The sequence below is a fragment of the Nansenia antarctica genome (genome assembly GCF_963989245.1).
Source record: "Nansenia antarctica genome assembly, chromosome: 10".
NCBI classification, from domain to species: Eukaryota; Metazoa; Chordata; class Actinopteri; order Argentiniformes; family Microstomatidae; genus Nansenia; species Nansenia antarctica.
The window spans coordinates 2,319,657-2,334,656 of record NC_137680.1 but is presented as its reverse complement, the minus strand read 5'-3'; the positions used below and the strand labels follow the sequence as shown (position 1 = coordinate 2,334,656).

Genomic DNA, 15,000 nt, shown 5'->3' with positions numbered 1-15,000 from the left:
CCAGATGAATACATCTCTCCCTCTCTCTCCCTCTCTCCTCCCTCCAGTCGGTGGCGGTCGAGGGTAACAAGGTGGTCAGCACGGTCATCCTGGAGGCCACCGCCGCGGTCATGAAGGACGGGGTCACCTGCCTGGTGTCCAACGAGCTCGGAACCGACACCAAGGTCTTCAAGGTCCAAACAGGTTAGCGTTGGTTAGCGTTGGTTAGCCATAATCATACTTCACCTCTCTGGTGTGTGTGTCTGTTATTATCTCTGGTTATCTCCTTTTTACTCGTATGCTATTTCTCTCTCTCTCTCTCTGTCTCTCTCTCTCTCTGTTAGTAGGGAAACATAAACTCGTGAGCTTAGAATTCTAAGGTTCTATCTCCGTTTAGAATGATAAGGTTCTATCTCCGTTTTGAATGATAAGGTTCTATCTCCGTTTAGGGCAGTTCAGAGATATTGAGCGTCAAAGTTTTTACATTCCATTATGTTCTGTGAGATGGAACCTTTGTATTTTATGAATTACTAACTCAAAAATGTCAACATTTTAAAAATAACACCACACAGGCATTAATAAACACCTAATGGATCAGATTATGTAAAAAACTCAATTTTGACAAAAATGGAGATAGAACCTTATAATTCTAACGTCACGAAGTGTCAACTGAATCTTGTCATTGTCTCTTCTCTCTTTGTAGCTGCAGCCGCTGACAACAACGGCGCAGACAGAGGTAGCCGCTTGTCCGTGTTCTCCCTCCTCCTCCTCTCAGGACTGTGTGTCGTATATACCCCCTGATCGAGCCCCCCAACCCCCCCCCCCCACCCCCACCCCCACCCCACGCCACTGTACTGTACATTGTATATTTTACCTATTGCTACCGAACAACTGTGGATATTGTATATTGTATTCTGTCTGTCATCTTTGTATGGATGTCCGTCCTATATTTTGTGGATTTTTTGCCGCAAACTTTTTTCTCCCCTCTGTGGGATAATAAAGGATTCTATTCTGTATTCTATACCTCCTTCTCTCCTCCTTTCTTTCCTTGGGTGTCTTTGTCACTTTCCTTTTTTCCTTTCCCACTGCTTCTTTCTTCTCTTCTTAGTTTCCACGTGTCCCTTCGTTCTGTGTCGCCGTGCGTTTCAGTTGCCGTGGAGCTGTGTGTAGTTAGTTGTGTACAACTCTAGTGTGTGTGTGTGTGTGTTTGTGCACTAGTGGTGGTGTGTCTCGTCGGGGTATCGAGGGGTCTTCGTAATGATGTGTGTGTGTGTGTGTATTGGGTGTGTGCAGTGGTGTAGTGTGTGTGTGTGTGTGTGTGTGTGTTGCTTTGCTACGCCAATGGTACTGAGGAACTCTCTTTCTTTCACAAAATGCTGCTCAAAGGGAATCCTGTGCTTAAGACTGCAGGTCTGTACTAATCCTACTGCTTGTATGTGTGTGTGTGTGTGTGTGTGTGTGTCTTACATGGTGTGTTTGCATGTGGAACAGAGTGGGTAGGAGTGTGTGTGTGTGTGTACATGTGTAGGCCTCTGTCTTGGGCTCCTCCTCATCACAGTCCACCACAATCAAAGTTAAACTAATCCCCCCATCCCCGGCCCCCTCCCCTACCCTACCCCCATCCTCACCCCTTCCCAACCCCCATCTCCATCCCCGCCCCTCCCTTACCCCCATCCCCGCCCCTCCCCTACCCCCCATCCTCCGCCCCGCCCCTCCCCTACCCCCATCTCCATCCCCGCCCCTCCCCAACCCCCCATCCTCCCCAACCCATCCATCGTTCTCCTCCTCCTATGCCTCACCCATCCCACTTCCGTCACTCCAAACACCCCACCCTCCCACCATTTCCAATCATTCTCACCTCCTCCATTACCCTCCCTTACCCCTCCTCTCCCACCCCCCCCCCTTCCGTCCGTCCCCATCATCTCTCCATCCTTCCATCTCGCTTCCCTCCATCCAAGCAGCCGATAAGCAGCAGGGAGGCAGCAGCGGGGTGGTGATAGCCGTGGTGGTGTGTGTGCTGCTCCTCCTCCTCCTGGTGGCCCTGCTCTACTTCCTGAACAAGAAGGGCAAGCTGCCCTGCAGCAAGAAGGACAAGAAAGAAGTGTGAGTAAGAAAGAGGGGAGAAAGAAGGGGTGGAAGAGGGATTGATGATGCTGCTACCAAAGGTATGGTGGCTTGAGGGGACATGAAAAGGGGGGAGAAAAATCACAAACAAAAAATAAATAAATCTGATGACGCTTTTTTTTTTAGGACTGCTAATTCCGTGTTGTGGGACTAACTTAACCCTCTCTCTCCCTCTGTCTCCTCCTCCTGTCTCTCTCTCTCTGTCTCCTCCTCCTGTCTCTCTCTCCCTCTGTCTCCTCCTCCTGTCTCTCTCTCTGTCTCCTCCTCCTGTCTCTCTCTCTGTCTCTCTCTCTCTCTCTGTCCCCTCCTCCTGTCTCTCTCTCTGTCTCCTCCTCCTGTCTCTCTCTCTGTCTCCTCCTCCTGTCTCTCTCTCCCTCTGTCTCCTCCTCCTGTCTCTCTCCCTCTCCCTCTGTCTCCTCCTCCTGTCTCTCTCTCTGTCCCTCTGTCTCCTCCTCCTGTCTCTCTTCCTCTCCCTCTGTCTCCTCCTCCTGTCTCTCTCTCTCTCCCTCTGTCTCCTCCTGTCTCTCTCCCTCTGTCTCCTCCTCCTGTCTCTCTCTCTGTCTCCTCCTCCTGTCTCTCTCTCCCTCTGTCTCCTCCTCCTGTCTCTCTCCCTCTCCCTCTGTCTCCTCCTCCTGTCTCTCTCTCTCTCCCTCTGTCTCCTCCTGTCTCTCTCTCTCTGTCTCCCCCTCCTCTCTCTCTCTCTCTGGTGTGCAGTGCGGGCGGTGAGGTGAATAACGACATTGTGGTGGAGATGAAGACAGAGAAGGCTAATGAAGAGGCCGGCCTCCTCAACAAGAGACCGGCGCCGGAGCAGGTCAGACATTTATAATATGTATTTATTTATTGGAAGGATCTCCATTAGCTATACCCATAGGCATGAGCTACTTTTAGTGGAGTCCACATTTAAAACATACATTACAAGTAACATTTACATATAAAGCATACTTTAAATTACAAATATCAAACATTAAAATATATCATACATTATACAATTTTACATTTGGCATAATATAAAACACTTAAATCTCTAGTTACATAAAAATAGATAATAATAATAATAATAATAATAATAATAATAATACATTAGACTTATATAGCGCTTTTCTAGACACTCAAAGACGCTTTACAAACTGAAAAGATTGAGTAGTAAAATAAAAAGAAACAAAAGAAATAGATAAAAGAAAGTATAGGGGTCTAATTAATATTGAGATGACTAAATCTAAATGTCTTCGTAGGACAATCTACTCTGTATACTGCAGTTACACCTAGATTTCGGGCAGAGAAGCGGCGAACAAGCAACGCCAGCGTAGCTCTGAAAATTACGTTTTCATAACTTCATTCGTACTGATAACAGCTCTTCATAGCTTCAAAACTGTACTCACTAGAAACAACCAATATATGGTAACTACTCCTTGACAATATCAGACAATGTCTTTATATTGGTTGTTTCTTGTAAGTAGAGCTATGAAGCTATGAGGAATTCATGTGTATGATATTGTCAAGATTTCGTGACGTTAGAATTATAAGGTTCTATCTAAATTTTTGTCAATATTGAGTTTTTTACATAATCTGATCCATTAGGTGTTTATTAATGCCTGTGTGGTGTTATTTTTAAAATGTTGACATTTTTGAGTTAGTAATTCATAAAATACAAAGGTTCCATCTCACAAAACATAATGAACTTTGACGCTCAATATCTCTGAACTGCCCTAAACGGAGATAGAACCTTATAATTCTAAACTCAAGACTTGTAATGACGTGGCTTGTGCTGGTACTTATGTGTAATGCTATCTACTTCCCCGTCTTTCTTCCCTATCTTCCAGTGATGAACAGAAGAAAATATTAAACAAGAAGACAGAGAGAGGGATGAAGGGATGGAGGACCACAGTTAAACGACAGCAGGGCTTGTTTTTATTTTTGATAGAGGGACAAATCCGATGGAGGGAAAATGACAAAAGATGGATTAATGTCAGGGTGTCTATGAAAGGGGTGGGGGGTGACAAGGGGGAGGGGAGGTGAGGGTGTGGGGTGTGGCAGGGGGTGATTGAAGGTGCATTGGCATTATTTCTACACAGGACATCATATAACACTGGATATCATCACGACCCAACTTCTTTTTTCCACCAATCACGACGATCGGTCGACTCCAGTGCAGAACAGCTGTACAGTACAGTTCGTGGCCAACACACTTCCTAACACAGTGATACGTATTCTTTTTTTCTACCCCAATCCAAACACAAAATGCCATTAAGTCACTGTGTCTCCCTGGAGCCATGTATGTATGTATGTGTGTGTGTTTGCGTCCACACTGTGTTGCACTGTGTGTATCTGAGCTGTTGCTGTGTGTTCTTGTCTGCAGTGTAAAGGCTGTAATCTGTCTATTCTGGAGTCTGCACTTACTGTACCCCCCCCATTCTGTAGCTTACTATGGTGGACATGGGGAAGAAAGAAAAAAAACACTGTCATACTATTTCACTTCATCCCTAGAGTCAATACTTCAGTGAGGTGTTACATTGAATTTCGTCCTTATCGCGTTATCGAGTTTAACAGCAAACCACTGTTACATTTCAGCTGGATGAGCGAGCTCCTTGCTTGCGTTTGCAAACATTTTCTTTTGTTGTTGCCATTTTATCCAGATACCCAATTAGCTGTTGCCTTGGCAACCACTAGCAAGCACAATTTTACAACGTCAACCCTCTTCAAACGCCTTCTGCTTTTTCTGTCAAAACCAAAACGAAAAAAAAGCCACCGACACGACAAAATGCTATTTGGGTGGTGTACAAATGAGTTTTTTTAAATTGTGAACGACTTCGCTTGTATATTGTTATGTGTTGAGGTAATTTGTTTTTCCTTTGCTCTCTCTATGTATGATTTGATCCTGAATGAACCAATCAGAACGAGGCTTTACTGTTACGTGATGAGGACCTGAATGAGTCTGTGATTGCTGTGGCTGTAGGCCCCTGACCTCTGACCCCTTAGCTCTCCCTACTATTTTCCCCTCAAGATAGCCCACTGCCTTTCCCAGAGCAGAAACCATATTCACAATGACAGCATATAACATAACACTCCCCCTTGTAATGCTCAGCTCCCCCAAACGTAAACGTCTGCTCACACTGGAACATTTGAGTAATCTGGCAAAACGGGGGACATGTTCTTTTTATCCCCTGTCGACAATCTCGAATCATATGTACCGCCATCTGTACCGCTACCGTTGCTTCAGGGCCGTAGCACGGTAAACACAGATTCACTGAGGGGACGTCACGCGTCGTCATGGGCACAGGTTAAACCACAGTTCGATAAGGGAGAGGGAAGGGGTGATGTGGGAGGAGAGGGGCGAGGGGGAGGTAGGAATTGGGGGTGGGGGTGGGGGAGGGGGGAGGGGGGAGGGGTACCTTTTTTTACCAAAATGAGTTGAAAGACTTTTATTAAGTCATGTCCTTAGTCTGGTGTTCCAATGTTTCGGTACGTATTAGATGTCTGCGTTATCTGACTTAACACCTTTTCTTTAAGATACTTGTCGGCAGCACAAATATGTCTGATAGCTGGTTGAAGTGGCCCTCTACCTTTGTTACACACTGGAACAGAATGGCCTTGATCTGGAAAAGGGGCTCTATACCACTATCTGTTTAGGGGGGGAATCTTTCTCTTTTTTTTTTCACTGGTGTTGTGTATATGTCTAATGATTTAAGAAATATATATTTCCATAACTTAATGACTGTTAGCAAAGCATGTGATGGTTGGTGAAGACGGGACAAGATGCATACCTTCACCGTGGAACATTTTTGTTTTTATTTGTTTTTTAAAAAATATTGTTGATATAAAAAAAAGTGTTTTTCATTTTATTTTATTTTTAAAAACGGGGGATTTCTTTGTACTTCTGAACTACTGAATTGTGACTTTTTTCTTCTGGCTTTTCCACTGGTTCTAAAGAGGAGAGAGAAATGTAGGATTCGTGTCTTGTTTTATGGATTGTGAGTGCTGTTCCTTCTCTTCCTGATATACTGTATATGTCGTGGTATGGTGTTGTGAGCTATGTGACGTGTTGATGTATCTTTTTTTGAACTGTGTAGAATTTATAACAACAGAAAAAACCAAACCACACACCCAAAATCTCAGTGTTTTTATTTTTACAAAATGTTGACGTGATATAGCAGGAGCATCAGGAGCATTTATACTATTATGTGTTTATGTTGAGAACATACAACTTGCAAAGAAAGGTTCAGAGGCATGCGCACACACACACACACACACACGCACGCACACACACACACGCACACACACACACACACACACACACACACACACAGATATGATGAGATACAATGAGATCATTCCTGAGAAGCTATATGGAAATTACAGGACATTTTTGTCAGAAAAACACAAAGCGTTTTAATTTTCTTGATATCAAACATAATCTTTGCGAGCACATTCAAGTAAATACCTGCCATATCGGAAGATACATTTGGTTTGATGTCTCTGACTGAAGTCACCGAGCTCTTCCACGACCCACTGAGTGCCTGAAGAGGTCAACAATATTCGTGGAAATTGGCAGCAACTGAATACTGATAAAACCAACTTTCCTGATTGTTTAATCCCTGCGATCTCACACATGTATAGGCTACATGTCATGCCACAATTAATCCACAAATATCCTGGACCTGGAATGTTTTATTTAACCTTTAGACTCATTGAGACCAATGTCTCTTTTACAAGGACGTCGTCCATACACACAATTTACAATAATATACACAATTACAACATAATTAAACACAATCAAGAAAAACACAGAAAAACACATTTTTCAATAAAGACGTCCATAATCAGAACGTTAAACTGCCATCTCAATTTTTCCCTCAAATAGAAAGCCTGCCAAGATAGAAAAGCTGGTTAATGGCATTACGTATCTCAATTCTCTCTGAGTCTGATTCAACTTATTTAGGTAGGGATGGAGAGGAATTTCCATTAATTGTTTCCCAAAATGTTGTAGGGTCACCAGCAGAATCCGAGATAGCACTTAGGGTAAATAGCTTGATTAAGCTTTCTTAATTGATGAGTGGGTGCATCTATTTCTCAGTTGTCTGAAAATCAGCCAATCAGCTACTGAGTCTGTGTTTTCTAGCTTTGGCTCAGGCCTGCTGGTTTCTCAAAAAAAGGGGATATGAACGTGTCTAGGAATATTCTAGAGCCAAATTGGGGTCATGGGGTATGCAGCTTATAAATATTGAAATAATATTCAACCAGTAAAGATCATGTAAAAAAAAAAACCTTGGTCACTACAATGTTTTAAATGTATTTTTTCTTACTATGCTAATTTGACCAATAGCTTGATAGAAATGGCTACTCGTGACGTTAGAATTATAAGGTTCTATCTCAATTTTTGTCAGAATTGAGTTTTTTACATAATCTGATCCATTGGGTGTTTATTAATGCCTGTGTGGTGTTATTTTGTAAATGTTGACATTTTGGAGTTAGTAATTAATAAAATACAAAGGTTCCATCTCACAAAACATAATGGAATGTAAACATTTTGACGCTCAATATCTCTGAACTGCCCTAAATGGAGATAGAACCTTATCATTCTAAGCTCACGTACTGTCTACCCTCTCTCCACTCTAGAGTGTTGATAAGGGAATCCGAGGGGTGTGGAGGTGTGGAGGACCACTGTAGAAGATGATGACATCCATTTGGCAGGTTGCCATTGGTGCACTGCCTCTCTGGCTTATAGGCCTATTGGCTCTCTGCTGTGGTTCCTGTACACACCCTTCCTGCTAGACATCCATTAGCAAATTAGAATCCCTCCATCTCTGCGACCTGGGGAAGAAGGGGATGGATTTGTGTTCTGAATATAAAGAGAAAGAGAACGGCAGGAGAGAGGAAGAGGGAGGGAGTATGTGGCGTATCCTGTGTGACCTTCCCATCATCCTTAGTGCGTCTTGTCTTCCTAGTTCTGCTCCCCAGCCAGTGTATCCCTGTGTATCATGCTGGTATCCTTCCCTTTCCGTGGCCCTTAGGGTCTATTTATACTCCAGCCAGGCAGGTCTGCGTTTAGCTGCAGTGGCTGATAATCTGATTTGGCCACTTAGCCATCACAGGCTATTGAGAAATGACAGTCGCTGTCTCTAGGCGCATAGCCTTAGCCTAGCAGCTGTGTAGTAAGTGTCAGTCCCCCAGCCCCTCTGTGTGTCTCTATAGAGATGGAGTCTTGTTGAATAAGCTGTGAGTGATGAGCTCCCTGACGAGATGTGTGTACCATCATCGCCTTGCCTTGCTCAGCAAATGGAGAGAGAGAGAGAGAGAGATGGAGGGAAGAAGAAAGAGAGGGGAAAAGAGAGAGAGACATTGGCATCACCATGACCGATGCGGGAGGGATAGAGAGACAGATAGAGAGAGATGGATGGAGGGAGAGAGATTTTGACAGTGATGATTATGGATAGAGACATTTAAAGATGAAGCGGTAGACGAGAGGGAGAGCGGAAGAGGACAGGAATCAACAGCAGAAAGGGAAGGTGGGGACGCTGTCAGGAGGGAGGAAATGAAGGAGTGATTGACGACGGGGAGAAACATAAACACTCTTGTTAAGATATCATAAATTAGCATTCACGGTCCAACGCTGAACGCAGCGTAATCATCTGGAGTGCAATAATTAAAGAGATGGAGGGAGAGAGAGGGAGGAGAGAACAGAGATAAGAGAAATACAGACAGACAAGAATGCTTGAAAGAGCTGTTTGTGTCATAAATCTGGTGATCTCCCCACGTTCACCCCAAAGGTTTCATATCCTGTGGCTTGATTGTGTATATGTTTAGTAATGGCTCTTATCGATAGCTCACAGACACAGCAGGCTGAATCTGTTTGTCCCATTGGTTGGATTGTTTTCTGGAATTGATTATTGGATTGTTCTCTCTGTCATTAAGTAAAGTGCCAGTCGGTCTTGCGGTTGTTTCCCCACAATATTTTTCTACCGTCTATGTCTGTCTCCAAAGATAACTAGACCTACACACTTTGTTTTCGATGGCATGGCCAATGGATATTAAACAGCTTTTAGTAGTAATAGTGTGTGTGTGTGTGTGTGTGTGTGTGTGTGTGTGTGTGTGTGTGTGTGTATGTGTACGTGTTTGTGCACCTGTGTTTAGAGAGAGAGAGAGGGTAGTGTGTTAGTGGTACAGAGTGATACATTCATGAGAAATATGGTGCATTAAGTGTGTGGGGGGAGAGAGAAAAGTAGTGATGATGTGTGTTCCTCTCTCCTCTCTGTTGTGTGTAGAGGGGTAACGGAATGAGGTTATAAGCAGCAGCTCTAGCCACTGAGTGTGCTTATGTGTGAGCGTGCATGCATGCATGCGTGCGCGTGTGTGTGTTCGTGTAGGTGCGCGTGCGTGCGTGCGTGTGTGTTGGCCATTACTCACTCACTAAGAGACACCGGGGATACAGCAGCCTAGCCAGTCAGAGCCTCTGGCATCTTTAACAAAGATATTCTCTCACATTCTTCTCTCATGAAGCTGTGTATGACCCATAGACATAGAATGCAGCACGGACTTATTGGCCTGCTCATGTATTGGTATGTCAGTGACTAATGACCCTATGAACCCTACATGCAGTCATATATACAGGTGTGTTAAATAAATTGTTCTACATTGCCTTAAGTGGAATTTGACCCTGTAATCCAATGGATTTGTTGTTTTCATTAGTCAATAGTAGACACATCGTGAGCTTAGAATGATAAGGTTCTATCTCTGTTTAGGGTAGTTCAGAGATATTGAGTGTCAAAGTTTTTACATTCCTTTATGTTTTGTGAGATGGAACCTTTGTATTTTATGAATTACTAACTAAAAAAAATTCAACATTTTAGAAATAACACCACACAGGCATTAATAAACACCTAATGGATCAGATTATGTAAAAAACATAATAGAACCTTATAATTCTAACGTCACGAATAGTACACATTAACAAAACATTTTATTTTAAAGGAATCTCTGAGTCACAATATCTCGCTTTGAATGCCCTGATTCATCTTGATGTTCCAAATTGCTCATTTGAGTGAATTCATAAGACTCCCAAGATTCTTCTAGAGACGGCTCTTTTTAACATTGTTTCAAGCATGAACATGCCATCACAATTCCTCCTGTGCTAAATCTTTCTTAGCAAAAAAAACCATAGAGAAGCTTTGAGTAAAAAAGCCCTTTATGTGACAGGATCTGGTGGAAAAAGTCCAAGGCAAGGTCATTTTTCAGTTTTTTCCAGATTATGAAAGTGCAGATTGTAAGATTTTAAATGTAGAATGAATACATTGAAATCTAGTTTAAGACGATATGCTTATTTGAATGTTGGTACACCTCAAACCAAACAGGGAAGAAACTTGCTCTGAATAAAAAACACAGGTAAAACAGCTGCTAGTAGCTAGCGCTAAAAAGGAACATCGCACTGCATGTTTAGCACATCACAACATGCCGATAGAACATTAACATGCTAAAAACACACGACTACACATAATTACATGATCACACAGTCCTGAACACGTCTTGAAATGTATGTTTTTTTTTTACAAGCCATGTATCACTTATCACCCAGTAGCCTACGGCAGACGATACAGTGAATCCAATTCACAAATTATTATTATGTAGTCAAACTGTTGTATGTTATATCGAGAGGGAAAGGATGCAAATTCGTGACGGTGTAGTGCCGGAGGAAAAAGGAAAGACGTAGGCAACGTAATGATAACTGTTTAATCAAAATAACAACTTGTACTCTCAGTACAGGACCAGAAAATAGATCACCAAAACTCTTGTCTCTAAACAGGAAGGTGCAACGTTAATAATCTTCCCCTCTGCCCCTAGTGCCAGAACTGGTTCCCTCCCACTACACAACCAACAGTAAGAGGAGAACATGAACCCATAATGTAGTCACTACACCAGCCCCCCCAGTGTTCACCTCAATATTGGAAATCCTCACGGCGAGGAGGGCGTATGGCCCGGCCCCTACGATCGTAGGTAAAGTCAGGAGGTGCGGGAGGAGGTGTGACATCGCCCACCACGTCCTCCTGCAGGGAAGGACGGGGGGCAGTGACGACCGGGGGCTCGCGAGCTGCGGGGGGTTGTCGGGGTCGGAGGGGGGAATGTCCAGGGCGCGGCAGGGGAGGTAGGACTGGAGGCCGGCCTCTGCGCGGTGGCAGGGCCAAGTCCAGGGGCAGTTCAAGGTCCAAGTGGGCCGGTTTGAGGCGATCAACGGACACACACTCAGGCCTACCCCCCATGTCAACCATGAAGTTCTTGGCTCCGGCCTCGATGACACGGAAAGGCCCGTCATAAGGAGGACGTAGTGGAGTCCTGTGGCCATCATGACGAATGAAAACGAACCTCGCTGAGTGCAGCTCCGGGGGCACCCTCGAAGTAGGGACACCATGCTGCGTAGTCGGGACCGGGACGAAGGTCCTGGCGCTGTCCAGCAGGGAGGCGCGCTGAGCGGCGGCGGACCAGGGCTCCGTTGACTTGGGAATGAAGTCACCGGGGACCCGCAGCGGCTGTCCAAACACCAGCTCAGCGGACGACGACTGGAGGTCCTCCTTAGGCGCTGTCCTGAGCCCCAGCATGACCCACGGCAGCTTGTCAAGCCAGTCGCTGTCCGTGAGGCTGGCTCGAAGGGCGGCCTTCATGGATCGATGGAAACGCTCACAGAGCCCGTTCGCCTGCGGGTGATAGGCGGTCGTGCGGTGGAGCTTGACCCCCAGATTCTCCGCCACCGCTGCCCACAGCTCTGAAGTAAACTGTGAGCCACGGTCAGAGGAGAGATCAGCAGGGGTGCCGTAGCGGGAGACCCACACCGCGATGAACGCCCGGGCCAGGTCGGGGGCTGTCGTTGAGGAGAGCGGAACTGCCTCCGGCCAGCGAGTCGTCCTGTCCACCATGGTAAAGAGATAGGTGTATCCGTGCGAGGGGGGCAGCGGCCCTACCAGGTCCACGTTTACATGATCGAACCTCCGCTCAGGCACAGAGAACTGCTCCAGGGGGGCCTTGACGTGTCGATGCACCTTGGCGCGCTGGCAGGCGATGCACGTGTCTACCCAGGCCCTCACATCCCTCTTGAGCCCATGCCAGACGAATTTCTCTGACACCAGCCGTGAGGACGGTTTCCTACCAGGGTGAGACAAGCCGTGTATCGCCTCGAAGGCGGGGCGCCTCCAGTTGGCGGGGACCACCGGTCGTGGCTGACCCATGGAGACGTCGCACAGGAGCGTGGCCCCTGCGTCACCGAAAACCACCTCTTCTAGGCGCAGTCCTGTGTCCGACAACTTGAGAGCCTGGACGGCGGGGTCGGCGGCCTGGTCTGCAGCCATGCGCGCGTAGTCCAAACCCAGTTGGACCGCACCAACCACCGCCCTGGAGAGACAATCCGCGACCTGGTTGGACTTCCCAGCAACGTGCTGGATGTCTGTGGTGAACTCGGATATGTAGGCGAGCTGGCGCTGTTGGCGGTCGGACCACGGCTCCGCCACCTTGGACATGGCGTGCGTGAGTGGCTTGTGATCCACGTAGGCCGTAAACTCGCGGCCCTCAAGTAAAAAACGGAAGTGTCTGACAGCAAGCCACAGCCCGAGGAGCTCCCTGTCGAATGTGCTGTACCTTTGCTCTCTGGGAGACAGCTGGCGGCTGAAGAATGCAAGAGGCTGCCAGGCGTCCCCAACCCACTGTTCGTACACCGCTCCCACAGCAAAGTCAGAGGCGTCCGTGGTGAGAGCAGTGGGTGCCGAGGGCGAGGGGTGGGCCAACATGGCAGCGCGGGCCAGGGCCGCCTTGGTGTCCTGAAAGGCTTTGACACGCTCCGCCGTCCAGTCCACCGGCTGCTTCAGAGTCTTGCCCTTCTGGGCATCGTACAGAGGCCGCAGGATGTGAGCGATGTGGTGGAGGAAGCGATAGTAGAAGGTTACCATCCCGATGAACCCCTTGAGCTCGCTGATTGTGCTGGGGCGCGGGAAAGCAGCGACAGCTTCCACCTTCGAGGGGAGGGGGGTCACCCCCTCTGCGGAGACCCGGTGCCCGAGAAAGTCGATGGTGTTCCGTCCGAACTCACACTTCGCCGGATTGACAATCAGCCCATGTTGGCTGAGCCGTGTGAAAAGGGCCCGGAGGTGGGACAGGTGCTCCTCCTCCGTGGTGCTTGCGACGAGGATGTCATCCAAGTAGACGAAGAGGAATGGTAGGTCCCGGAGCACCGAGTGCATGAGGCGTTGGAAGGTCTGCGCCGCGTTCTTCAGGCCGAACGGCATCCGCAGAAACTCGAAGAGTCCAAATGGCGTGATTACGGCCGTCTTAGGGACGTCCTCGGGGTGCACCGGCACCTGATGGTACCCCCGTACCAGGTCCACTTTGGAGAAGAAGCGTTTGCCTGCCAGGTTCGCTGAAAAGTCCTGGACATGTGGGACCGGGTAGCGGTCAGGCTTGGACGCGTCGTTGAGGCGGCGGTAGTCCCCACATGGGCGCCACCCGCCGTCTGACTTAGGGACGATGTGCAGGGGAGACGCCCAGGGGCTGCTCGAGCGCCGAACGATGCCCACCTGCTCCATATGCGCAAACTCCGCCCTGGCGATGGCCAGCTTCTCCGGGTTGAGGCGCCTGGCCCTGGCGTGGAGGGGAGGCCCCTCGGTCTCGATGTGGTGCTCCACTCCGTGTTTCACCGTGGGCGCGGAGAAGGTGGGCTTGGTAAGGTCGGGGAATTCGGCGAGCAGCCGAAGGTACTGGTCACTTTCGGCGAGCGTATTGGACCACCCGCTGTAGACCGCCTCCCCCTGCGTACAGGCGAAGGAAGCGAAAGTCTGTGAGTTGACCAGGCGCCTGTTCCCCACGTCCACCAACAGGTTGTGGGCGCACAGAAAATCCGCACCAAGGAGGGGAAATGTGACAGCCGCTATGACAAAATCCCACGAAAAGCATTGCCCTCCGAAGCACACGTCCACCGCCCTAGTGCCATAAGAGCAGATAGGTGTGCCGTCCGCGCCTGCCAACTGCGGACCACGCTCCTCCTTCGCCACATCCGATCTCTCTGCCGGAATGATGCTCCACTGGGCACCTGTGTCACAAAGGAAACTGCGACCAGAGGCGGTGTCTTGTATGAAGAGCAGCCTGTTGTTGACGCCAGCGCTCAGGGCCACTACTGAGTGCCGGCCCCGCCGTTTCCCGTCGGTCCGAAGGTGCAGGGTGAGCGGCACCGTTTGGCCTTGGCGCCAAAAGTGGCGTGGTAGAAACAATGGCCCGCAGCGTTACCCTGCTGGCCAGAAGGTCTGGCGTCATCCTTCGCTCTCCTGCGACGGTCGGGTGGCGGGGCGGCCGCGGGAGCGAGCAGGTCGGGGGACCGTTGAGGCATGGCCAAGACGAACCGGTCCGCCTCCCTGGTGTTGGCCAGCGCCATCCTAACTTGAGCTGGCAATGTGCGCATGAACAGCTCTGTGAAGAGGATCATGGGGTCTTCTGTACCGAGCAGGTTTAGCATCCTCTCCATGCGCGCAGAAGGCCTCTCGTCACCCAAGTCCGACATGGCAAATAGGCGCCGCACCCTCTCCGCAGTGGACAGTTCAAATGTCTCTAGAAGCAGGGCCTTGAGGCGCTCATATTTGTTCGTCGTCGGGGGAGCAGACAAAAAACCTACCACTCGAGCTGCGGTGGAGCTGCCCAACATTGCCACAGCATGGTTGTACCGGTCGTCGTCGTCATCGATGTCACTTTTGTTGAAATGTGCCTCTACAATAGCAAACCATGCAGCAGGCGTTGAGTCCCAGAACTCTGGTAGCTTGAGAGTGGGAGTGTGCGCACCACGCGTTACCCTGACAGGGGATGGTGATGGCTGCCGCTGGTTTGAACGTCTTCCTCGCCCGGACATTTTGCAGGATTGTAATGTTCGCTCGCTGG

At 48.2% G+C, this 15,000-nt stretch overlaps 1 protein-coding gene across 1 annotated transcript in view; it reads left to right on the top strand.

Moving 5' to 3' along the window:
* The window catches only part of bcam (basal cell adhesion molecule (Lutheran blood group)), a gene marked incomplete at both ends in the record, with an annotated part of 36,483 nt that overhangs the window by 16,680 nt on the left and 4,803 nt on the right, over positions 1-15,000 (top strand). Inside the window, 4 exons of the mRNA XM_080540503.1 lie at positions 48-183; positions 683-715; positions 1,941-2,082; positions 2,818-2,917. Coding sequence (XP_080396629.1) covers positions 48-183; positions 683-715; positions 1,941-2,082; positions 2,818-2,917 — 411 coding nt within the window. The remainder of the gene's footprint in view (positions 1-47; positions 184-682; positions 716-1,940; positions 2,083-2,817; positions 2,918-15,000) is intronic.